Source organism: Lithobates pipiens, unplaced genomic scaffold, assembly GCF_037356315.1.
Source record: "Lithobates pipiens isolate NorthernLeopardFrog02 unplaced genomic scaffold, aLitPip1_a1.2 Scaffold_1, whole genome shotgun sequence".
NCBI classification, from domain to species: domain Eukaryota; kingdom Metazoa; phylum Chordata; class Amphibia; order Anura; family Ranidae; genus Lithobates; species Lithobates pipiens.
The window spans coordinates 155,397,820-155,423,154 of record NW_027507685.1 but is presented as its reverse complement, the minus strand read 5'-3'; the positions used below and the strand labels follow the sequence as shown (position 1 = coordinate 155,423,154).

Sequence of the window (25,335 nt, the reverse complement as noted above, 5' to 3'; positions counted from 1 at the left end):
TACTGTTATATGCAAAAACACAGAAAAACCCCAACAAAACAAAGACACAACAAATGACATACAGGCATACCATCACACACACACAGCACACTCACACAAGTCACCGTCCCACTGTGCAGTATTATTTTTAACATAAATAGCAGCCTCGTAAGGTCATACAATAGCCGATTACCACCCTGGTTCGCCCCTCCCCCCTATACCCAGCATCACCCTCTACATTGCCCGAGGCCCCGGCCCTACCCCTACAGTCCCCCCAGGGGGTCCTGCGAGGATAGCACCGTCCCCCAGAAAGAACCAGAGACATCCAACCACGGTTGCCACACCTTATGGAACTTTTTAAAGCAAGCTCTGTTTTTATACACAATTTTACATTTAGGGAGTTCACCATTAATAATTCCCAGAAGTCTACCTTAAGCTGACTATGCCCAGCTTGAGTTGTGGGTGGCCTTGTCAGCACCAACTAGACTAACTTTGATTAGAAAATCAAAGGAGCCAGTTGAAAATCGTTGACTGATCAATATCAGATGCAGTCACTTCAAGTACTGCAGCTGCCTGAATACAATAGCTGGTAAGAGCTACACAGTGTGATTAGATTTCTCTCCTTCAGCCCACGCTCATTGCAAGGGCATGTTCTACCACTTTCCCCATCAGGAAGCCGACAGCATGTTCACATTAAGTCCTGCTGCTTTTTTTTTTTTTTTTTTTGTAGTGCAATGCTGCATTGTGGTGTGCTATAACTCATTTGTGTTCCTGGAAAAATGTCGGGGTGCTATTTGAATGAATGAAATACTTGTATAGCGCACAATGCGAACTGAATCACCTCTAGGCGAAAGTTGATGGCACTGCAACACATGCGTGGTGTGCTACTGTGCATTTTAGTGCTTATTACTGCATTGATGTTAGTGTGAACCAGCCATTAGGGTGTTGCATCTACTTAAACTGTCAATAAACCCACATTATAAAAAAAACTTTAAATAAATGGTGTATTTTATGTGCTGTTCATACCTCCGTCACTGTGAGATTTGTTTTCTGTATTCTGCAACAAATACTGCTTGCTCCTGCTGCTCTCTATCTCCACCTGCTGTTCATTTCCCCAATTCAGCTAGAGATTTTTCAGAGCAGTGTTGGCAGCTCTGCACATGCTCAGTTTTCAGTGAGTTTCTATGCTGAGCATTTCCTCCATATCTTATCTGAGCAGCTCATGGGACTAGTCGCACTAGTAGACATGGGCGTATACACAGTGGTAAATGGAAACCCATCCCCTTCCTCCCACCTCCTCCTTCCCTCCCTCCTTCTCCTTCCCTCCCTCCTTCCTCCTCCCATGCCCACTAACCAGCTAAAAACCATGGCTGTAAGATATTACATGTAGATTGTTAGAGGCTTCAGAGAGACTGGAAGGGTGTGCCACAGCCTGTGACTGCCAGAAATCGGCCCATGTTAGTGCCAAAAAATAATAGATGTTAATTAAAATATATATTTGTATGACAATGTAAAACAGATTATTAATATGGATTATTTATTTCTATTCTGTATTACAAAGGCTGTTTTTTTTTTTTTAACCAGTAGCAGAGGACTAGAAGCTCCTCCTGCTTACATTTCCCTGCAGACAGGTTGGGAAAGAGCTGGGCCGCGTGACAGCTGTATATAGATAAGAAAAAGGTACTTTAAGATTTTTTCATTAAAATAATTAAAGTGGCATCATCCACATGCAGAAATAGAAGGGACAATGTAAATTAAATGTGTATTTAGTATCCATTTTAGGTACATGGGTGGTTTATATGAACGGTACAGTGATGGTTCATGATATCAGTATTTTTTTTTTTACCCCTGTGAACAGCTATTCTCCGTGGCATAACCACCAAAGACCTGTATTCAGAGTTTGGCTTGGACTTGGAAGACTGAAGACAACCCCAGGATTTTCATTCTCCACTCTGCTGCCCATTGTGGATTTCATGAAAAAAAAAAGACTCAAGTTTTCTACCTTCACTCAGTTTGTTTGAAGACAAGGTGTTTGTTTCTGATGTGTTTAAAAAAGAAGATGCGGCTGGACCCGGTTCAGATCTACAATTCTTTATATAAGTTATTTTGTATTTTTTTTTCTTTATTTTTTTTTCTTTATTGCAATTTGAAAACCTGTAACTGCTTGATAAGAATACAACAACCATTTCTGGTACTTGCAGCAAAGTGATGAGAATCCAGCTGGTATTCCTACCAACTCCTTGCATTGAGGTGTGTTGGGTCAAAGGTCTGTGTCATGAATTATGGTACATTGACCTGCATTTTCTTAGTGTAATAATTTAAAACATCTATGAACACAATTTGAAATGTCTAACTCACAGCAGTGATTGTGAAGATGTGAAACCTTATGGCCCTAAGAACCATTGGTGTTGTGGCCACCCAATATATTTTAAATCCATGTCAACTCGGATACCATCCTTGCTAGGGTAGGCTAGTTGCCAGCGATCATCAAAGCTAGGTTCTTTGCCATACATACCCATGCATTTCTATGGGTATCTGTGGTTCAGAACCCTTTAAGGAACATTGAAGCAAATGCTAGTTCATCTGGATGCAGAGCATGTTTGAACTTAACACAGCCTACAGATGTTTTGGGGAATGTAGGAGTTAAAAGAACGTGAAGGAAAATTATTTCTTGAGTTGGGTTTAGAAAGGCTTTTTTTTTTTTTGCTGTCTTATATTGGGGAGGATCCCATTGGTGTACAAAACCTATAGCATTAGGGTGTGCACCCCAGAGCACAAACACACATGCGTGTGTACTGTATATCAGCAGAGCAGTGGATGGTGTCAGTCGTTTTTCTTTTATTCTTTTATTATTATTATTTTTTACAATTTTTTTTACTTTTCACTTCTTTTTTTTTTTTTTTTTTTTTTTATATGTATTTATTTATTTTTTGGGGCTTTGGTGAAATATCAAGGGTCTAAACAGACCCCTGATGTCTCACTTTTGAGACAGAGAAAGAAACTGAGGACTGAGGTTCCCCAGTCCCTCTCTGCAGCTTGCAGTAAACCTAGTTTACTATGCTTCAGTTAAGATTGAAGACAAGAGTGATGAGTACTGATCGCTCGCTGTGTTCATTTAGAAAAGGACGGGGCCGGTTAATTTAATATTTGTCAGCCCCTTCCCCACTCCTGTGAAGAGAGGAGAGAAAATTACAGCACTGCAGAGGGACGAGAGGAAGCAGGGGGAATCGGCACTGCACAGGATGTTTTAGGGTGTGCCCGCCTCTGGAGGTTACCCTTTACTTTCAGTCCTAGAAAAGCAAAAGCTTTAGTTTTTATTTGCTACCCTTGTCTATTCAAGTGTTCTTATTTAGGCCCCATGATCCCACAAGTCCTGTCATTTTGTGCTACCTATTGGCATTCAGTGGCGGCACGATCCCATTCATTAAACGGCACGCTCAGTGCGCCTGCTCCGTTGACATCTGTGCCATCTTTCTTGCAAATATCTCCTTAACCATGTAGGCTAAGGAGATATTTCTTGCACATACAGGTAAGCCTTAATCTAGGATTACCTGTAGGTCAAAATGGTCTGTAAGGGTCCTTTCACACGGGGCGGATCAGTTCTGATCCGCCCCGTGGATATCCGTTTGCTCAGCGGGGATCACTCCGTCGATCCCCGCTGAGCAGGAAGATGACAGGTCTGTCTCTGCACACTGCGCAGGGACAGACCTGTCACAGCGCCGCTCTCCCCTATGGGAGATCGGATGATGACGGACCGCAGTGCCCGTCGTCATCCGATCCGCAGACGGATGGAAAAATAGCTTTTTCCTCCGTCACACTTTTTCGGATCGGAGCGGGTCGGATGTCAGCGGACTTGTCACCGCTGACATCCGACGCTCCATAGAGCTCTTTGGAGCACCCGTTCAGGTCCGCCTAAAAAAATGACAGGCGGGCCTGAACGGGACGTCAGTGTGAAAGGGGCCTAAGGGCTTACAACCACTTTAAATCACCCATCGAGTGAGTGTGTTTGTTTTGTTTTTTTGTTTTTTTGTTTTTTTTGTTTTTAGCATTTTTTTTCCCTGCAATTGTTATCAGGGGAATCACTTCACGGTCTCCAAATAAAGGAAAATAGACCCCCACCCCCAATTGTCACAGGAGAAAGTGTCCCCATTGCAACGTTTTCTATTTTGTATAGTAAGATGTTCAATTTGCAATTGCTATCCTGGAAAAATAGAGAGGGGGTGGGGGGGGGGGGGGGGAATACTTGGTTCATGAGCTATAGCAATTAAAACAAACAGAGGCTCTAACTCTCCCCCCAATGTTCTATCCAAAAATACAACAGTTTGGCTCTAGATATACTTTTTGTCCCTTTTAAATCTAGCAGACATGGTTTAAATATTTGCTGATTCCAGCTGAATTAACTGAAATTTTTGTCGTGGGTGTCCCTGTGGGTAGTGCCCAGCTTGACACAAATCTACTACAAAGGTGAAAGAGCCAGGTGCAAAACGATTAGCCCAAAAGTGCCCATCCATCCAGATGCAGCCACTGTTTGGGTTTTCACACAGCTGCAGTCAGAATACAATAGATGGTGGGGGAGATTGCTCTGCCCATGGTAAGTAGTGGGCAATTTATTGATTTCTTCTGCTGAGAAATTTAAGGAAGTACCGCTAGATTTACACAACCTCTTATAATACTTTGGCAATCACTAAATGAATGGTGGATGCAGCTTCATGTGTTTTTTTTTTTTTTTTAATCAGTTATTTGACAAGTTGGAAGTTCTGTGTCTTTGTATATATTAATAAAAGAAAGAAAACGTTCATTTATTTCAAGTATTTGTATCGTGCTGACAATCTTCGCAGTGCTTTACGTGTAGTGTACACTGATCAGCCATAACATTATGACCACTGATGGGTATTATCTTGTTACAATAGCATCTGAGTGGGTGGGATATATTGGGCAGCAAGTAACATGTTGTCCCTAAATTTGATGTGTTGAAAGCAGAATTAAATGGACAAGTTTCAGGATCTTAGCATCTTTGAAAAGGGCTAAACTGTATTAGCTAGACCACTGGGTCAGAACAAATCCAAAAATGCAGCTCTTGTGGTCTGCAGTGGTCAGGACCTACTAAAAGCGGTTCAAGGAAGGAAAACCAGTAAACTGGCATCAGGGTCATGGGCAGCCAAGGCTCAATGATGCACATGTGGAGCGAAAACATGCTCATGGTCAGGTTGCCCATGATTACCTGTGTCCACAGCCAAAAGCACTTCTAATGGGCACATGAGCATCAGCACCATGGAGTAATGGAAGAAGGTTGCCTGGTCTGATGAATTCAAGAATGGTTTGAGGAACATGATGAATTTGAGGTGTTGACTTGGCCTCCAAATTCTCCAGATTTCAGTCCAATGCAGCATCCGTGGATGTTATGAAAAAAAAAAACAAGTCTAATCCCATGGAGGCACGGCCCCCACAATTTACAGGACTTGAAGGGGATGATTTACTAAAACTGGAGCACTCAAAATCTGGTCAGCTTCTAACTTCTATGCTTGTTCAGATAAGCTTTGACAATAAAAGCTGATTGGATTCTATGCAGAGCTGCCCCAGATTTAGCATTCTCCAACTTTTTTTTTTTTTTAAATATTTTTTTATTGAGTTTTAGACAGACAAACAAACATTCAACGAAGAACAATGACATGCCACAGTATTATGGTTAGACCCACGCAGGGGCCAACAAGCGATTCCAACAGTATAAATCGACAACTGTAGCACATCCACAACAACAACTAACTTAGTGCTAGGTTGGCTCCCACTCCCTATAAACAACTTAGGACCAAATTCTGCAGTCGGGCCTCAAGGGACACCAGAAGAAGTGAACTAGACTCATAATAGTGGCTACACTAAATAATATAAGACAGTGAAGTGGAGCAATACCAGGGACCCACCCCGGCATTCTCCAACTTTAGTAAATTTCCCCCAATGTGTCTAAAGGCACAATGTTTCCAAACCTTAATGCACTCCCTGCATTAAGGTAAAGAAATATCCAGTGGTTGTGTGCCCCCCCACCAAATACTTGATCCTCACTTGATTCAGCACTGTGCCTGTCTCTCCTCTTGCCCTGCACTCACAGGACACAGAGGCAGCAGGAGGAGCCTTTGGGTCCTGCTGCCTTTGATCAAATCATGTGAGCAGAGAGTGGGGGGCAGTGCCCAGCAATGTAGCATATCAATGCACATCAATGCAGCTCTGTCAGTGGCCATTAATTCAGCCCTATCAGTGCATCCTCATCAGTGCCCATCAATGCAGCCTCATGGGTGCAGATTCTCCTCCCAGCGATCAGCGAAAAAACTGGGGGGAAGGGAGAGGAGAGCTGGCCAGATCACACAGAGAGGATCTCCTTCTGCGTCATTGCTTGGATCTGAAACGCTGGCTGCTGTCAAACAAAGTCCCGCCTCCTGGACTGGCTCATACGCTAGATGTCACGCTACTTCAAAGAGTTCCCCTCTTTGTGATCCGGCCGCTCACCTTTTCCTCTCCTCCCTTCCCCACAGTCTACTGGCTGATCGCTGGGAGGAGAATCCCATTCAACCACGCAGTGGGGGCTGGTGCTCAAAAAAGATTTTGTTGGGGTGGGGGGCACCAAAACTTTTGAAAATTAAATCAGTTGCAACCACTGTGCCCATCAAATGCTGCCACTGTGCCTTAAAACACTGCCACTGTGCCCATCAAACGCTGCCAGTGTGCCCATCATACGCTGCCAATCAAAGGCTGCCAGTGTGCCCATCAAATGCTGCCAGTGTTCCTCCCGGGACACCTCGCTCACACCACCCCTGCGGATGGATCGTGGTGGGACACCCTGCTCCCAGCACCCCCCGTGTATGGATCGCGGGACACCCCGCTCGCAACACACCCTGCTCACAAAAGACCCCCCCCCCCGCGCAGATGGATCGCGGGAAACCCCAGCCTGCTCACACCCACCCTCCCGCGAATGGATCGAGGGACACCCCATGCAGAAATTTCCACTCGCTGCAAGCAGGCAAGTGGAAATTTTGGGGGCTGCTACTGATGGCTTGGTGCCAGATACCACAGAAAGCCTTAAGTAGTCTAGTGGAGTTTATGCCTTGATGGGTAATGGTGGGTGGTCATAATGTTATAACTGATTGGTGTATACCAGTCCCTACCCTCATGGAGCTTATAATCCAAGACCCCATCTCTCATTCCAGGGCCAGTTTGGACAGGAGCCAATTAACTTACCCAGCATGTCTTTAGAGCATGATAGGAAAATAGAGGACCTGCGAGAAACCCGCCCAAGCAAACTCCATGCAGTCAGGCCCTAGTAACACCAGGGTGATTGCAATTGTGGGCAGAATCTCTGTGATCCTGCTTGCGATCTTAAAACACACTTGTTTAGATGCCATTCATTTTAAATAAATCTCATCACACAAAGCTTTTTGCTCAAAAAGAAGTAGGAGCTTCTGTTGGGCCACAAGCTTTGCACCAATGCGGTTTGTTGCGACTGCAGCGCGATTTATCTCATGGCAGACCGCACCCAAGTTTAGGTACCATTGAAAATGCATGCCATCTGTGCGATCTGTCAGTTCTGCAAAGCTTTTTGGGAATTGACGCAATTCTGCCTGCGATCGCAAACACTCAGGTCTGCCTTTGTTTTGTGGGACCTTTTTTTGGTCCCCAGCAGAATCGGATCGCATGGGTGTTCACACCATGCAATCTGATTCCTGTCCAAGTTTTCAGATTGTGATATGCAAACTGATTTGGGGGTGTCATTAACTTAAGCCCCGTACACACTATCAGATCTGCTGAGTTTTTCCTTCAGATTTACCAAAACCATGTAGTAAAAGGGCCTGCCTGATTGCATACACATTGAAACTCCTAAGGTTTGACCTCATATTATATGGTTTTGGTAAATCTGAAGGAAAAACTCAGCAGACAATCTGATAGTGTGTACGGGGCTTAACACTGACACTCCCAGCAGTTTGCATAGGGCAGTGGGAACTGCCGCCGGGAGACATACGATGCGGGAAACCGCAGTAGATTCGCAGCGTTCCCACATTGCAGCAGTGGGAGCCGGCCCTAAAACTGAGGACCTTAGTGCTGACTCACTTGTAGTTATATTTTTATTTTTTTTCTATGTCCTGGCATCATTGCATTGGTAGTCAAGTGGGCAGACAGGGTGTTGGCAAAGTCAGATCATGTCATGTCACCTTTGCTGATCAGAGAGCCGTAATGATTGTAAGATATGGAAATAAATAGATCTTCTCAGACGCCACTAGATGGCGGTGGTGCACACAAGCGAGTAGAGGGCTGTGACGTCACTGAAAGTTTGTTTTAGCAGAGTGAGTGTAACACGTGGAAGTGTGATCAGAGGGGGGATCCGATCACTGCAATGTATGGATACATGGGATCTGATCCTTCTCATCGATACAGCACTACACAGGGACAGGAAACAGATTTCCTCACTCATACATGTTATAGAAGCCACAGCAGATGCAACAGAGAGGGTAGTCTGTGGGTAGAAAGTTATACAGATATGTGATCCCATTACACAATTATATCCATCATTATTACATACAGCAGGCCAATCTACACACAGAATAAAGTGGGTGTGAGTTTGTCATGTCAGGATTTATGATTTCACTCCTGAGAACATGATGAGAAGTTTTAGTAAAAGTCGACTCTGGTGGGACTCGAACCCACAACCTTTGAATGTCTTCACTCATCCTCACTAGAAGTCCAATGCGCTATCCATTGCGCCACAGAGCCGCTCTGTGCTGAGTCAGTCTACAGGAGCCTACAATACATGATAACTAAGAATCTACAGAGCCTACAATACATGACAACCAAGAATCTACAGGAGCCTACAATACATGACAACTGAGAATCTACAGAGTCTACAATACATGACAACTGAGAATCTACAGAGTCTACAATACATGACTACAGAGAATCTACAGAGCCTACAATACATGACTACTGAGAATCTACAATATATGACAACCGAGAATCTACAGGAGCCTACAATACATGACAACTGAGAATCCACAGAGTCTACTATACATGACAACTGAGAATCTACACAGTCTACAATATATGACTACTAAGAATCTACAATACATGACTACTGATAGTTTACAATACATGACTACTGAGAATCTACAGAGTCTACAATACCTGACTACTGAGAATCTACAATACATGACTACTGATAATCTACAATACATGACTACTGAGAATCTACTATACATGACTACCGAGAATCTACAGAGTCTACAATACATGACTTCTGGGAATCTACAATACATGACTACTGATAATCTACAATAGATGACTACTAAGAATCTACTATACCTGACTACTGAGAATCTACAATACATGACTACTGATAATCTACAGAGTCTACAATACCTGACTACTGAGAATCTACAATACATGACTACTGAGAATCTACAGAGTCTACAATACATGACTACTGATAATCTACAATACATGACTACTGAGATTCTACAATACATGACTACTGAGAATCTACAGAGTCTACAATACATGACTACTGAGAATCTACAATACATGACTACTGAGAATCTACTATACATGACTACCGAGAATCTACAGAGTCTACAATACATGACTTCTGGGAATCTACAATACATGACTACTGATAATCTACAATAGATGACTACTAAGAATCTACTATACCTGACTACTGAGAATCTACAATACATGACTACTGATAATCTACAGAGTCTACAATACCTGACTACTGAGAATCTACAATACATGACTACTGAGAATCTACAGAGTCTACAATACATGACTACTGATAATCTACAATACATGACTACTGAGATTCTACAATACATGACTACTGAGAATCTACAGAGTCTACAATACATGACTACTGAGAATCTACAATACATGACTACTGAGAATCTTCAGAGTCTACAATACATGACTACTGATAATCTACAATACATGACTACTGAGAATCTACAGAGTCTATAATACATGACTACTGATAATCTACAATACATGACTACTGAGATTCTACAATACATGACTACTGAGAATCTACAGAGTCTACAATAGATGACTACTGAGAGCCTACAATACATGACTACTGAGAATCTACAATACATGACTACTAAGAATCTACAGAGTCTACAATACATGACTTCTGAGAATCTACGACTTGGGAGGATGATGAAGCTTGTGTGTGCTATCTCATCAACTGCCTTCCTCTGTACTGCCTGTCCCCACAAACAACTGCCCCTTCTTTACTGCCTGTCACTACCGTTGAACTAGAGCTGCACAATTAATTGTTAAAAAATCGTGATCTCGATTCAACCCCTCTGACATCTCTATTGCAGAGTTTGCCAGTTCTTTCATATAACAAGTGGAGAGACTTTATCTGCCCACTCAGCTGTCAAAAGAAAACATCTGGTCTGCCACATGTTTTAAAATGAAACATTGTAACTACTCTTCCTTCTTAGATCAAAGGGAAACTTCTGTGTATAAACAAAAAAATCCATGCAGTCTGCCAAGTTTTTAAACAAGTGTAAATGCAGGAAGTTTAACCACTTAAAGTCAAATCTTTTTCTGACGCTTGTTTCTTACGTTAAAATCAATATATTTTGCTAGAAAATTACTTGGAACCCCCAAACATTATATATATTTTAGCAGAGACCCTAGGGAATAAAATGTCAATTGCTGCAATATTTTATGTCACACCGTATTTGCCCAGTGGTCTTTCAAATGCAATTTTTTGGGGAAAAATACACCTCAGTGAATAAAAAAATAGAAAAATAAATAGTAAAGTTAGCTCAATTTTTTTTTTGTTTTAATGTGAAAGATTATGTTACGCCGGGAGAATCGTGAGAATCTTCTAAGCAAAAAAATTGTGATTCTCATTTTAGCCAGAATTGTGCAGCTCTACCGTGAACTGCCCTCTCTGTACATCCTGTCTCCACCATCAACGGCCCTCCTTTGTCATCCTGTCGCCACCATCAACTGACATCCCCTTGCATTTGTTTTACTTTTTCCCACTGACAGACACAGTGGCTTTTTTTCATTCCAGAGACACTACTAACACGGGGTAATTTTTTCCTCATACTGATGCTGGTGTATTTCCTGTATTTCCTGTATTTCCTGCCACTTTTAGTAGTATTTTGTGGGTAAAAGGACAGTGGCATATTTGTGCAATGTACACAGTGAATAGGCACAGGTTGTGTTTACTCACCTTCTTTAAAGAGGAAGTAAACCCCTTCAAACCACTTTGACCTACAGGTAAGCCTAGATTAAGGCTTACCTGTAGGTCCAAGCAATATCTCCTAAACCTATATGGTTTAGGAGATATTTGCCCGAAAATGGGCACCGCTGTCTACGGCGCATGCGCCGTAGACAGCGGCGCGCAGGCGCACTAAATGCGGCAAGTCCAAGAATGGATTTGCCTAATTTGTCGACTCCCGTGCGCATGCGCGGGAGTGACGTCATCGCGGCTTCGCCGAATGGTAGCGGCGGAGCTGCGAGACGCGACTCCCGTGCGCATGCGCGGGAGTGACGTCATCGCGGCTTCGCCGCTGTCATTGGTCGGAGCTGCGAGACGCCACCAGCAAGATGGATGCGGCGGACTACAGGCATCAGCGGCGACTTCGCTGGCTCCTGTGTCAGGTAAGTGACACATAATGAGCTACTATGCGATGCATAGTAGTCCATTATGCTTTACCTTTGCAGGGAAAAAAAGAGGAAGTAAACCCATCAGGGTTTACTTCCTCTTTAACTCCTTTTCCCCTCCACCCCCCTGGCCCTTTAAGAGAATTTAAATGCTAGGAGATGGAGGTGGGCATTCCGACCTTGTGACCGCTGTGATTGGCTGTCACAGTGGTCACATGACTGGAAGCTCCCGATTGCAAGTATACATTGGTAGCTTTCTGTGACATTTTATTTACTGTGCTGAGAGCATGCAGTGAGCATCAATTTCAAGATTATCCTATTTTTTTTTCTTAAAATGGTAAAATTTCTCAGTTTAAACATTTGATATGTTTTCTATTTTCTATTGTGTATAAACCATGGGTTTATGAGATTGCATTCTGTTTTTATGTAGTGTCCCAACTTTTTTGGAATTGGTGTTGTATTGACCGCAGTGAACATGTTCTCAGCTCAGAAAAACATTTCCTATGGACGCATATATGCAGTCACTCCGCATTAAAGCCAACCCACCCAGCGGCTGCATATATGCGTACGGCTCACAAGAACTTGTTAACCACTTGCCCTCCAGAAAGTTTCACCCCCTTCGTGACCAGAGCATTTTTTGCAATTTGGCACTGCACTGCTTTAACTGGCAATTGCGTGGTCATGCAACACTGCACCCAAACAAAATGTATGTCCTTTTTTTTCCACAAATAGAGCTTTCTTTTGGTGGTATTTGATCACTGCTGGGATTTCTATTTTTTGCAATATAAATGAAAAAAAAATTACTTTGTTATAAAAAATATCCAATAAACAAAATTTTTGTCATACATTTGGGCCAAAATGTATTCAGCTACATGTCTTTTGTAAAAAAAAATCCCAATAAGCTTATATTTATTGGTTTGCGCATAAGTTATAACAGGGCTCAAAAGTTCAAGCCCTGAGCTACTAGCCGGGCCTTAAGGGTTAGTCAACACCAATTACCTCGCCCCTAACTCCGCCCCTAAGCACGCCCTCATATATTATCTCATGAAATGACACTTAAATGTGTTATGCAGAATTAAGTAACAAAAATATATATTAACAACAACTTTATCAGTACCCCTCAGCACAGCCATCAATTCAGACTCACCTGTGCTTATCGATGCAGCCTCATCAGTGCCCATCAGTACAGCGTGGTCTGTGCCCATCATTGCAGTGTGACCTGTGCCCACCATTACAGCCTCACCTGTGCCCATCATTGCAGCTTCACCAGTGCCCACAATTGCATCATGACCTGTGCCCACAATTGCAGAGCGTGTCCTTTGCCCACCATTTTAACCTCACCTGTGCCCACTATTGTAGCCTCACTGTGCCCACCATTGCGACCTCACTGTGCCCACCATTGCAGCCTCACGGTGCCCATCATTGCAGCCTCACTGTGCCCACCATTGCAGCCTCACCTGGGCAGAGGAAGAGAGAGAGCGGCCGGATCATGAGTGGAGGAAGAGGAGAGCTGCGGGATCACAGAGCGGGATAGCATGCCAGAACAGCTTATATTACAATCGCCTCTGCTCCGCTCGCTGTCATACACAGCCCTGCCTCCTGTAAGCAACTGTAAGCTGTAACAGCGGGCTATCCCGCTCTGTGATCCCCTTCCTCCATGCTCTTCTTCCACGGCGCGATCGCTGGGTACAACAGCTCCCGATTAACCCCGCCGGTGATGCTCGCCCTAACACCCCCCCCCCCCCCCCCCCCCCACAGCCCAGCTCCTCACCAGCCCTCATTTTCCAAGGCGAGTGGAAAATTTGAGGGCTGAGTTATAGTATCTACAAACTCTGGTATATACATTATCTCACAAAAGTGAGTACACCCCTCACATTTTTGTGAATATTTTATTATATCTTTTCATGTGACAACATAGAAGAAACGAAACTTTGCTACAATGTAAATTAGTGAGTGTACAGCTTGTATAGCAGTGTAAATTTGCTGTCCCCTTAAAATAACTTAACACAGCCATTAATGTCTAAAACGCTGGCAACAAATGAGTACACCCCTAAGTCAAAATGTTCAAATTGGGCCCAAAGTGTCAATATTTTGTGTGGCCACCATTGTTTTCCAGCACTACCTTAACCCTCTTAGGCATGGAGTTCACCAGACCTGCACAGGTTGCTACTGGAGTCCTCTTAGCCCTTGTACACACGGTCAGACATTCCGACAACAAAATCCGTCGGATTTTGTCCGACGGATTTTGTCCAAAATTTGTGTTGCATACACACAGTCGGACAAAGTTGTCGAAAAATCCGATTGTAAGTAACGTGATGACGTTATTTCATTACGACGGGACTCCATTCAGGCTAGTAGCCAATAGCTTTGGTCTAGGAATTTGATCTGAGCATGCGTGGCACTTTGTCCGATCGGAATTCTATACACACAATCTGACAAAGTCCGATCGGATCATGTTGTCGGAAAGTTTTATAGCTCAGCTCTAAGCCCCTGTACACATGGTCGGAGATTTCGACAACCAAATCCGTCGGATTTTGTCCGTCGGATCTTGTCCGAAACTGTTGCATACACACGGTCGGACTAAGTTGTCGAAAAATCCGATCATTCAGAACGTGATGACGTAATTTCGTTACGATGGGACTACGTTCAGGCTAGTAGCCAATAGCTTTGATGTAGGAATTTGATCTGAGCATGCGTGGCACTTGGTCCGATCAAAATTCTCTACACATGATCGGAGTATGTCCAATCAAGCCAGTTGGTCGGGAAATATTTCCAACAAGTTGGAATGTTGGGTCCGACGGATATTCCGACGGAATCAGTCCGATGCATACCACACACAGTCGGATTATCCGACAACACGGCCCGATAGGACACATTCCGACGGATTCTCCGACCGTGTGTACAAGGGCTAAAACTTTGTCGGTCGGACATTCCGCCAACCTGCTGGTAAAACGAACTGTGTTCCTTTTACCTGCACTTTGTGAGCCTCTTTTCATCAAGCACCGTCACCTCCCTCCTCTAAGTGAGGACTTTATGTGATCATTAACCCCCTGTGCCCCAGCAGGTTGGCGGTAGTGCAGTTGTGTTGTCTCACAAACACAGACTATATGTGAGGTTTATTACTAAAAATCTTCTAATTTACATTGTGACTCTTTGTTACAACAGACTGATTTTTGCTTTTAGGATCCCAGGAGGGATCGGATGTCTTTGTCATCATTTTTTTATCTATTATTTAATAAATTACTTTCATGTTTTACCATACTATAAGTTTCTCTGGTGCGCTGTCTTCTGCTGGTTGTTTTTGCATCTTATCCCACTAAGTCCAAAGTGGTCAAACAGCTGCACATTGATATAGACTAAAGGGTATCAACTTAAACAGCTAGTAGTTTGTCACATAGACAACTACCTTCAACAAAAGGAACGTTCATTTGTGCACCAAAGATTTTTTGGTTTATGTTGCAGGAATATTAGTTGCCTACAGATATCATGAAGCCACTATAAACCAAGCTAAGTGACATTTAGCATATACCTATTGTATTGTATGCAAATAACTTCTGCTTTAAGCACAACACCCCCAACCAATCATTGGTCTTTCACAAAGGTACATTTAAGGATGTACCTTTAAGAAATTTAAGAAATATTGCATCATTTGTATTTGAAATTTGCAGGAAAACCTATTTTGGAAACAATCTTGCAAGGGTGTGTTCACTAACTTGTTCAAGAACAATATAGGAAACTAGCATTCTACAAAGGACCTAAGACACAACCTACATGTAGCATCCTTGTCCAAAACAGGGCTGCTGTCAGGGCTGGGCTCAGCCCTTCCTTCTCTGAGCTGGCCGCTCAGCTGTTGGCTAATTAGCAGCTCCTATCTTTCCACAGGTACTCAGCTGTTGATGATATCCTGCTCATCAGTCCTGCCTACTTAAGCCGTCCAGCCCAGAGGATCTCTGCCTTCAGCCTAGTTAACATCACAGAGACGCTCTCCTGCATTCCTGTTAAAAGACTTGCTTGGCTGACATGCCTTCTGGCTCCAGATCCTGATTGCTGTTTTACTACGCTCATCTCCGGCTCCCTGGCGTTTGGATTGTCTGACTTTCTGTCCCAGTTCCTGAACTCTGGCTATGTTTTGACTATGTTTGTTCTATTTATTTTTATTATTAAACAAGTGTGATTTAACTGTACTTCTGCCTCAGTCTGATTTCATGGTTTCTGATAGTAGGCGAAGGCCATGAATTCAGAAAATACAGTCAATTCCCTTTTTGGTAATATTTTTTCCTTTCCAGATAAGATGAGTCCCACGGTGGCTGCTCTGGTACAACATGAGTTGCAGGCCATCCCTGCTGCTGCACCAGTCTTTGTATAGGCACCAGCCTCGAGTATTACCTCTATTAGAGGCATGTCTGGTTCTGCTCCACTTCCTCAGCGATTTGGGGGTGACCCAGTTCAATGCAGAGGGTTTCTCAACCAGGTTGAGATATACTTTGAGATGCTTCCCCAGGCGTTTCTGATGGACAGATTAAAGTAGGTTTTGTGATATTTTTGCTTTCTGAGAGAGCCTTGACCTGGGCAAACCCTCTATGGGAGACTCAAAAACCCTGTTTGTGGCCTCCTTTAAAAGGGTATTTGACGTTACATATTCACATAGTAGGTGAGGTTGAAAAAAGTCCATCAAGTCCAACCTATGTGTGTGATTATATGTCATTATTACATTGAATATGCCTGTATGTTGCGGTCGTTCTGGTGCTTATCTAATAGTTTCTTGAAACTATCAATGCTCCCCGCTGAGACCACTGCCTGTGTGTCAGAAAGCATGAATCAGACCGAGACAGAAGTACAATTAAATCACACTTGTTTATTAAATAAAAATAAAAAGGTAAATAGAAAATGCGTAGTCAAAGCATAGCCAGAGTCCAGTAACCGGACAGAGTAGTCAGCCAGGCCAGAGTTCAATAACCAGATCGGGTAATCAGCCAGGTCAAAAGTCAGGGATCCAAGTAGAGCAACAGCAAGCAGGATAAGGAGCCAGAAGGGATGTCAGAAAGCCAGTCTTTAAACAGAACCACATGAGATGGTTTCTTGTGATGTGACCAAGGCGAAGGCAGAGGTGAAGTGAGCTGGACAGCTTTAAGTAGGCAAGTCAGACGAGCATGATCAGGAACAGCTGGTAACTGTGGAGAGAGATGAGAGCTGGCAATTAGCCGACAGCTGAGCAGCCCACCCAGAGAAGGAAGGGCTAAGTCAGCCCTGACAGTACCCCCTCCTCAATGACCCCTCTCCCTCGGAGGGCCATCGGGCTTGAGGGGAAATCGTCTTTGGAACTCGCAGAGGAGGACAGGGGCATGTACGTCCAAGGATGAAACCCAGGAGCGTTCCTCCAGACCATACCCCTTCCAATGCACCAGGTACTGTATGCACCCACGGAACCTACATGAGTCAACAATGGATTTTACCTCATACTCCTCATGGTTCTCAACCTGAATAGGGTGAGGGCATGGCACCGAGGTGGTAAATCGGTTACAGACCAACGGTTTCAATAAGGAGACATGAAACACATTTGAGATGCGCATACTAGGAGGAATGTCCAACACGTAAAGCCACTGGATTAATCCTGTGAAGGATACGGAAAGGCCCAATAAACCGAGGTGCAAACTTCAGTGAGGGAACACGAAGCCGGAGGTTGCGAGATGACATCCAGACCCTGTCCCCAACCTGGTAGGAAGGTGCAGGCAGGCGTCTGGGGTCAGTAGGGAGTCTGTACCTATAATTAGCATGATGCAAAGCCTCTTGGACTTGTACCCAAGTGGAACGAAGACCACGGAGATGCTCCTCTAATGCAGGAATACTCTACGGAACAAATGAGTCAGGCAAAATGGAAACAATCAAAAAATATAAATGGAGACAATCAGGAGGCAGAATTCAAGGCACTGTTGTGAGCAAACTCTGCCCATGGTAATAGGTCTGACCAGTTGTTATGGTGGTCAGAAATATAGCAATGTAGGAATTGCTCCAAGGACTGATTGGCTCACTCTGCGGCCCCATTAGACTGCGGGTGATACGCAGAAGAGAACGCAAGCTGGATTCCCAACTGTGCACAAAAGGCTCGCCAGAACCGGGAGACAAAAACTGACTGCCCCTGTCCGAGACAATCACCTTGGGTAGCCCATGTAAGCGAAAGATCTCCCGAGCAAAAATGGAAGCCAGTTCCTTAGAGGTAGGCAACTTCTTAAGTGGAATACAATGACACATCTTTGAGAACCGGTCAACCACCATAAGGATAACAGTGTTGCCTTGGGAGTTGGGCAACTCCACAATTAAATCCATTGACAGGTGAGTCCAGAGCCTCTCTCCATTGGATATGGGTTGTAGGAGGCCCACTGGAAGGTGTCGTGGAGTCTTACTCTGAGCACACACGGGACAGGCAGCTACGAAGGCATTAACATCAGCCCATAGACTAGGCCACCAGAATTGTTGGGAAATGGCCCAAATGAGTTGATTCTTCCCAGGATGGCCAGCTGCCTTGGGAGAATGGTAAGTCTGGAGAACAGCAGTACGGAGACTCTCTGGGACAAACCAGCGGTCACAAGGTTTCTCAGGAGGAGCATGGACCTGAGCAGCAAGCATTTTGTCACCCAAAGGAGAAGTAAGACTGGTAGCCATGATACGATCAGGAGGAATCATAGGAACCGGAACCGACTCCGACTTGGAAGTGGAGGAAAATTGTTGTGACAAGGCATCAGCCCTTCCATTCTTAGTACCGGGTAAGAATGAGACAATGTAATTAAAGCTCGACAAGAAAAGAGCCCATCGCGCCCTTCTGGGAGAGAGTTGCTTAGCCTCAGACAAGAATGTAAGATTCTTATGGTCAGTAAGAATAAGAACAGGCACAGTGGTACCTTCAAGGAGATGTCTCTATTCTTTCAGGGCTAAAATGATCGCCAAGAGCTCTCTGTCACCAATCTCATAATTGCACTCAGCAGGTGACAATTTCTTGGAAAAGTAGCCACACGGATGCATAGCGCTCTCAGAGTTAGGATGTTGAGACAGAAGGGCGCCAACTCCAGTCTCAGAAGAATCAACTTCTAGGATAAAAGGCAACGTAGGATCAGTATGTGCCAACACAGGAGCAGAAACAAAGGCAGCCTTAAGAGTCTCAAAGGCCTTAATGGACTCCGGAGACCAACTCTATGGGTTACCGTCCTTTCTAGTCATGTTAGTCTGGGGCTTGACCAGAGACGAGAAGTTATGAATGAACGTCCGATAGTAGTTGGCAAAACCCAGGAAACGCTGCAGAGGACATAAACCCATGGTTCGAGGCCACTGTAGGACTGCCGAAAGTTTCTCTGGGTCCATCAAAAAACCAGCAGTGGAAATAACATAGCCCAGGAATGTAACCTGTTCACGATGGAACTCGCACTTCTCCAGTTTACAATAGAGATTGTTCTCTCTTAGTTTCTGAAGCACACAACAGACATCTGTGTGGTGGCTCTCCAGGGACTTGGAAAATATGAGGATATCATCGAGATAAACCACCACACATAACTGCAACAAATCTCGGAGGACATTGTTAATTAATTCCTGGAAAACTGCCGGGGCATTACAAAGGCCAAAAGGAATTACCAGGTATTCATAATGGCCTGTTCTGGTATTAAACGCAGTTTTCCACTTGTCGCCCTCCTTAATGCGCACGAGATTGTATGCCCCTCTCAAGTCAAGCTTCGTGAAAACCGTTGCTCCCTTGAGGTGGTCAAATAACTCTGTAATCAATGGAATCGGGTAGGCATTCTTAATCGTGACACGATTGAGACCCCTATAATCTATACAAGGTCTCAGATCACCGCTCTTCTTCACAAAGAAGAAACCAGCACCAGCAGGTGATGAGGATTTGCTGATGAAACCTCGAGAAAGTGCATCAGCAACATACTCCTCCATGGCCTTATCCTCCAAGACCGACAAAGGGTAAACCCAGCCATAAGGAGGTATGGCACCAGGTGGAAGGTCAATTGTGCAATCATAAGACCGGTGTGGAGGCAAACTACCGGCTTGACCTTTGTCAAAGACATCGCTAAAATCGCGCTACTCCTCCAGCGGGGAGGGGAGTGAAGAGGTGCATAGGACCTTGGATACCTTCAGGAAGCATGTCTCACTGCATTGTGGTGACCAGGAGAGAACCTCAGCATGGAGCCAATCAAAAGAGGGGTTATGCCTCTGTAACCAAGGATAACCAATAACCAGCGGAAACCTGGGTGAGGAAATAACTTGGAATTGGATTATCTCATGGTTAAGAGGCCCTACGACCATGGAACCATCTCATGAGTCACATGGGCAGGCTGTAAAGGTCTCCCGTCAAGAGCCTCAATGGCAAGTGGAGTGTCACGCAACTTCAGCGGAATCGAGTGCTGCAAAACAAATGCAGCATCAATGAACAGGCCTGAAGCCCCAGAGTCGATTAGAGCCTGTATCTCGATGGACGACTCAGCCCAAGAAAGGGTGACCGAAACCAGGGGCCTGCCTGGCCACAATAAAGGCACAATCTCTCCCTCCTCCTAAAGGCTCTCTTATCCGCAGAGAGACGTGTGATGCCCAGGTACATGGGTTCATCTTTACTAACCGAGCGGTACCAGGGGGCGTGGGAGATGAGAGAGGCATGGGTGGGACTACAAAGCTCGGAGGCAAACGTACAGGAGGCTTCCGCAAACGCTCCTTAAGAGAAAGTCTTTCTCTGAGTCTGGAGTCAATGAGGATGGCAAACGAGATCAAGCTCTCCAGCTCAGTGGGTATATCTCGGGCTGCTATCTCATCCTTGATGGAATCCGAGAGACCATGAGAAAAAGCAGCCACGAGGGCCTCATTGTTCCAAGCGATCTCTGCTGCCAGAGTACGGAATTCAATGGCGTAGTCGGCAACAGTTTTTGTACTCTCTTTGATGGACATGAGGCACTTGGCAGCAGAAGCGGAGCGTGCGGGAACGTCAAATACCCTTTTAAAGGAGGCCACAAACTCAGGTTAACTCAAGACAACAGATTTTTGCATCTCCCATAGAGGGTTAGCCCAGGCCAAGGCTCTCTCAGAAAGCAAAGATATCACGAAACCTACTTTGCTTCTGTCCATGGGAAACGCTTGGAGCAGCATCTCGAAGTATATCTCAACCTGATTGAGAAACCCTCTGCATTGAACTGGATCACCCCCAAATCGCTGGGAAAGCGGAGTGGAACCAGACATACCTCTTATAGAGGTAATACTTGAGGCGGGTGCCTGCACAGAGACTAGCGCAGCAGCAGGGACGGCCTGCGACTCAGGTTGTACCGGAGCAGCCACCGTGGGGGATTCCAGGTGAGCCGTGCGACTCAGGAGCATTTGTAACGCCATGGCAAACTGATCCATGCGGTGATCTTGCTCATCCAATCTGGAAAAAATATTACCAACAAGTGGATTGACTGTATCTTCTGAATTCATGGCCTTCGCCTACTGTCAGAAACCATGAGTCAGACCGAGACAGAAGTACAATTAAATCACACTTGTTTATTAAATATAAACAGCCAGAGTCCAGTAACCCGATCGAGTAGTCAGCCAGGCCAATGTTCAATAAACAGATCGGGTAATCAGCCAGGCCAGAAGTCAGGGATCCAAGTAGAGCAACAGCAAGCAGGATAAGGAGCCAGAAGGGATGTCAGCAAGCCAGTCTTTAAACAGAACCGCAGCAGATGGTTTCTTGTGATGTAACCAAGGCGAAGGCAGAGGTGAAGTGAGCTGGACAGCTTTAAGTAGGCAGGTCAGACGAGCATGATCAGGAACAGCTGGTAACTGTGGAGAGAGATGAGAGCTGGCAATTAGCCGACAGCTGAGCAGCCCGCCCAGAGAAGGAAGGGCTAAGTCAGCCCTGACACACTGCGGGCGCGTTCAGCAACCATTGACCTTTCCACATTTTCCAGTAGTGGCCGTCTTGCAGAAGCAAGGGAATCAGGTTCCTTATGTGGACAACAGATGCGGATGGCTCAACATCCTCCAGGTCCTGGCAAACCCTGATTCAGAGGGAAGGCCAATTAATCTCACTATAATAATGACATTTTAGACGTTCAAGAGAATACTGTAGAATTGCCCACATGAAGGGTGACAGTATTAGGACTTATGTGGAGGCAAGTCCTAGCTCTATCCCATCTGTTTATATCCCATGGTCTCAAATGGAAGATTAAGAACATCATAAACTGGCCTTCTAAGGTAATGAAAGATTTTGCTTCCTATTTCCAGGGAAGATTACCCCACATTTGAGACTAGTCCCATCGATGATGGCTAAGGATAGTTAATCTTATCAACTTTCATAAACTTTCATAAACTTTCATAAACTTTCATAAACTTTCATAAACTTTCATAAACTTCCAGACGTAACAGTGGTATAGTGGTTAGCACTCTCACCTAGCAGTAAGAAGGGTCGCTGGTTCAAATCCCAACCACGACACTACCTGCCTGGAGTTTGCATGTTCTCCCTGTGCCTGCGTGGGTTTCCTCCGGGTACTCCGGTTTCCTCCCACGCTCCAAAGACATGCAGGTAGGTTAATTGGCTTCTGTCCAAAATTGACCCTAGTATATGAATGGGGACCTTGGATCCTGGGCTCTTTGACGGTAGGAATTGATGTGAGTGTGCAATGTACTGGGATAGGGACAATTGTAGACACTCAGGTTGAACTGGATGGACTGGTGTCTTTATTCAACCTTACTAACTATATAACAATCATTAAAGAGGGATTGCACTGTGAAAAAAAATATTAAAAGCCAGCAGCTACAAAAACTGCAGCTGCTGACTTTTAATAAATGGACACTCACCTGTCCCAGGATCCAACGTTGTCGGCAGCCGAGGCCGATCGATCGCTCGGCTCTCGGCTGCTGCCGCCACCATTCTAGGTGAGAAAATCAGGAAGTGAAACGTTGCGGCTTCACTTCCCGGTTCCCTACTGCGCATGCACGAGTTGCGCAGCGCAATAGCAATTGTCCGCGCTGTCTCTGGGACCCGTGTGGGTCCCAGCAGACAGCGCAGAGACAGGAAGAGGCATAGACTCCCGTGGGAGTCTATGCCCGGAAGTGGGTGTAAATACCTGTCTTTGACAGGTATCTGCACCCCCCTCCCCCCCTGAAAGGTGCCAATTGTGACACCGGAGGGGGGGAGGGTTCCGATCAGTGGAAGTTCCACTTTAGGGTGGAACCCCGATTTAAAGTCTATTCACCTCTGTGACCTCCTAGCTCAAGTCAATGACATAGGCCAGCGGAGGACAAAGTGTCTAACAGCAGGGGTACAGTGATTCCCAAGTAGGGAAATCGTTTGGGCAACACAGCCTAGGAGGCCTCAGGTATGCTCCTAACAGACGGCTATAGGTAATCTCCTATTGTCATGGCAAGAGGCATCTCCTATTCAGGTTTGCCAATGGTAAAACCTGTCCCATCTCATCGCTCTGTGTTCTAGTGTCTCAGAACTTCCTGTCAGATACGGTAAATTATGAAGCCTTGGATGTCAAGGGTGGCCAATAGGAAGAATGTTCCCCTTAAAAGTGTGCTCAGAATTGCACCCTTAGAGACAGCTAAAAATATATTTTGTGTCATGCTGCTGGCTTTGCGAAGTGATGCTGAACCTTGAATGCTGTAGGCACCATCAAAAGGTAGCTCATCAGCCACAGCTCGGGGAACCCCTAGCAACCTCTGGAGGAACTCCAGGGGTCCACGGAACCCTGGTTGAGAATGGCTGCCCTATACCAACAAGCAGTTCAATGAATCTCAACCTGGCAGTAAACTCAATGGTCAGGAATGGAAGTCATTCCTGCAAGAGGAGCTTCCCAGAAGTGGAAGCAGTGGATCTACTAACATCCAGCTGGTTCAGCGGGTTAGCCTGTATAACCACCAGACTCATGATCTCTAAGCCCCTCATCGGGATCATAGTGCATGGTTGGGCAAGTTGAAAAAAGGACACAAGTCCGTCTAGTTCAACCAGGATCTGTAGTCATACAGCTGGGATAAGGGCAATGATCTGGTGGCCTTACAGGCCATGGTGTCCTCAAAGTACAGTCTTTGGCCCAAGTTCCTCCTATTTTAGTTTTCCTGAGATCTCAGACCTTGCACAGCAGAGCCAAGTGTATCCAAATTCAGCCACGTTACATCTAACAACTGGGAGACCAAGTTAGAAAGGCTCATTGCGGGATCTCGCCTTCATTATTTGAAACCTTGTGGAAGTTGGGGGGAACCTGCGGCAAACTCCAGGCATATTAGAACATGGAAAATCTTGCAGAATTTCAGGATGAATCCTCTGCTCCCAACTGCAACTAGAATCATTCTTCTGAACAGGACTACCTCAATAGGTTCAGTGACACCAAAGTAGTATTTCTTAAGGATATCACTTCTTTGAGAATGCTTTCAGAGATCCAAACGTCAAGCAGTAAACTACCTTATTGCTACCATAATCAAACAAAATGGCTCTGGTTTCTTCTTCACCAGCACCAGAGGAAGGTCTGCATCTTTGCTTCTGGGTCAAGACATCACCCTTCCGGCATGTCAAAACTAAAATGTCAAGCGTCACCACAAGCTGGAGTAATGGACTCTATGTGGAAGAAATACATGGAAGTGGTCCTTCTCTAGAAGGTCAGACAGTGGCCTCTTCAGGTCTGGCAGTATCAGAAGAAGACTTGCATTGTCCGCTAAGACAATAGCATTATCTCAGGTCAGAGTAGCCTAAGGGGCTTATAGAAGGAAGATAAAGTCATCAATCTAGTGCAGAGCTCACTTTATCAGATGGATGTGCTCATGGGCAAAATTCAGAGGTCCAGAATGTTATAGGATACCAACCAGGTTCATATCCTACAAACCATTTTTTTTGCCTATTGCAAAGTCGATCAGGCAGCTTTGGAAGAAGGGGAATCGACTTCAGTTCTATTCTAATCATATGTTGATTCAAACGCTTCAGCATGGTCCTCCCTTGTAGGTTTTGTGGGCGTCAAGAAAGAAAGAAAGAAAGAAAGAAAGAAAGAAAGAAAGAAAGAAAGAAAGAAAGAAAGAAAGAAAGAAAGATGTTATACTTACCTGACGTTCATTTTCCTTTCCTGATGCAAAGCATGACAGCATACAGGTCCCTCCCTTGTGCGTTTCCCATTTGAGTATAGTTACGAGAATATCGCCTAGGGGGAAGCGACTTATTTAAATATAGTATAACCAGTCCTGATTGGGCGAGAGGCAGAGCCTATCCCATTCGTGTATGCTGTCATGCTTTGCATCAGGAAAGGAAAATTACCGTCAGGTAAGTATGACATTTTTCTTTCTTTCTTTCTTTCTTTCTTTCTTCTTTCTTTCTTTCTTTCTTTCTTTCTTTCTTTCTTTCTTTCTTTCTTTCTTTCTTGACAGCATACACTAATGGGATGTAGCATGCCCCCAAAATCTACAAGGGAGGACCATGCTGAAGCGTTTGAATCAACATATCATTAGAATAGAACTGAAGTCGATTCCTATCCCTCATCTCCTACCCACTGCCCCCATTTTTTCAGGGGTTAAGGAAGAACCCCAAGGCAGAGCATCTTATTGCTGCTGCTTGTGGGGGGTGGAATGTGTACTGTGCCAATCCCTGCTGACCCTCCTCTTCTATTCATCCCATGTGATTGGCATAGTACACATCCCATCCACACAAGCAGCAGCAGTAATAAGATGCGCCACCTTGGGGTTCCC

At 44.8% G+C, this 25,335-nt stretch overlaps 1 protein-coding gene and 1 non-coding gene across 2 annotated transcripts in view; one reads left to right on the top strand and one right to left on the bottom strand.

Moving 5' to 3' along the window:
* The window catches only part of SWI5 (SWI5 homologous recombination repair protein), a gene marked incomplete at its 5' end in the record, with an annotated part of 30,532 nt that extends 25,757 nt beyond the window's left edge, over positions 1-4,775 (top strand). The window contains one exon of the mRNA XM_077478737.1: positions 1,838-4,775. Within this exon, the coding sequence (XP_077334863.1) occupies positions 1,838-1,902 (65 nt within the window). The remainder of the gene's footprint in view (positions 1-1,837) is intronic.
* A 3,867-nt stretch (positions 4,776-8,642) lies between these two features.
* On the bottom strand, positions 8,643-8,733 carry TRNAR-UCU (transfer RNA arginine (anticodon UCU)). The gene is given in 2 exon segments: positions 8,643-8,678; positions 8,697-8,733. It is a non-coding gene; the product is annotated as a tRNA-Arg (tRNA).
* Positions 8,734-25,335: the final 16,602 nt, after the last annotated feature.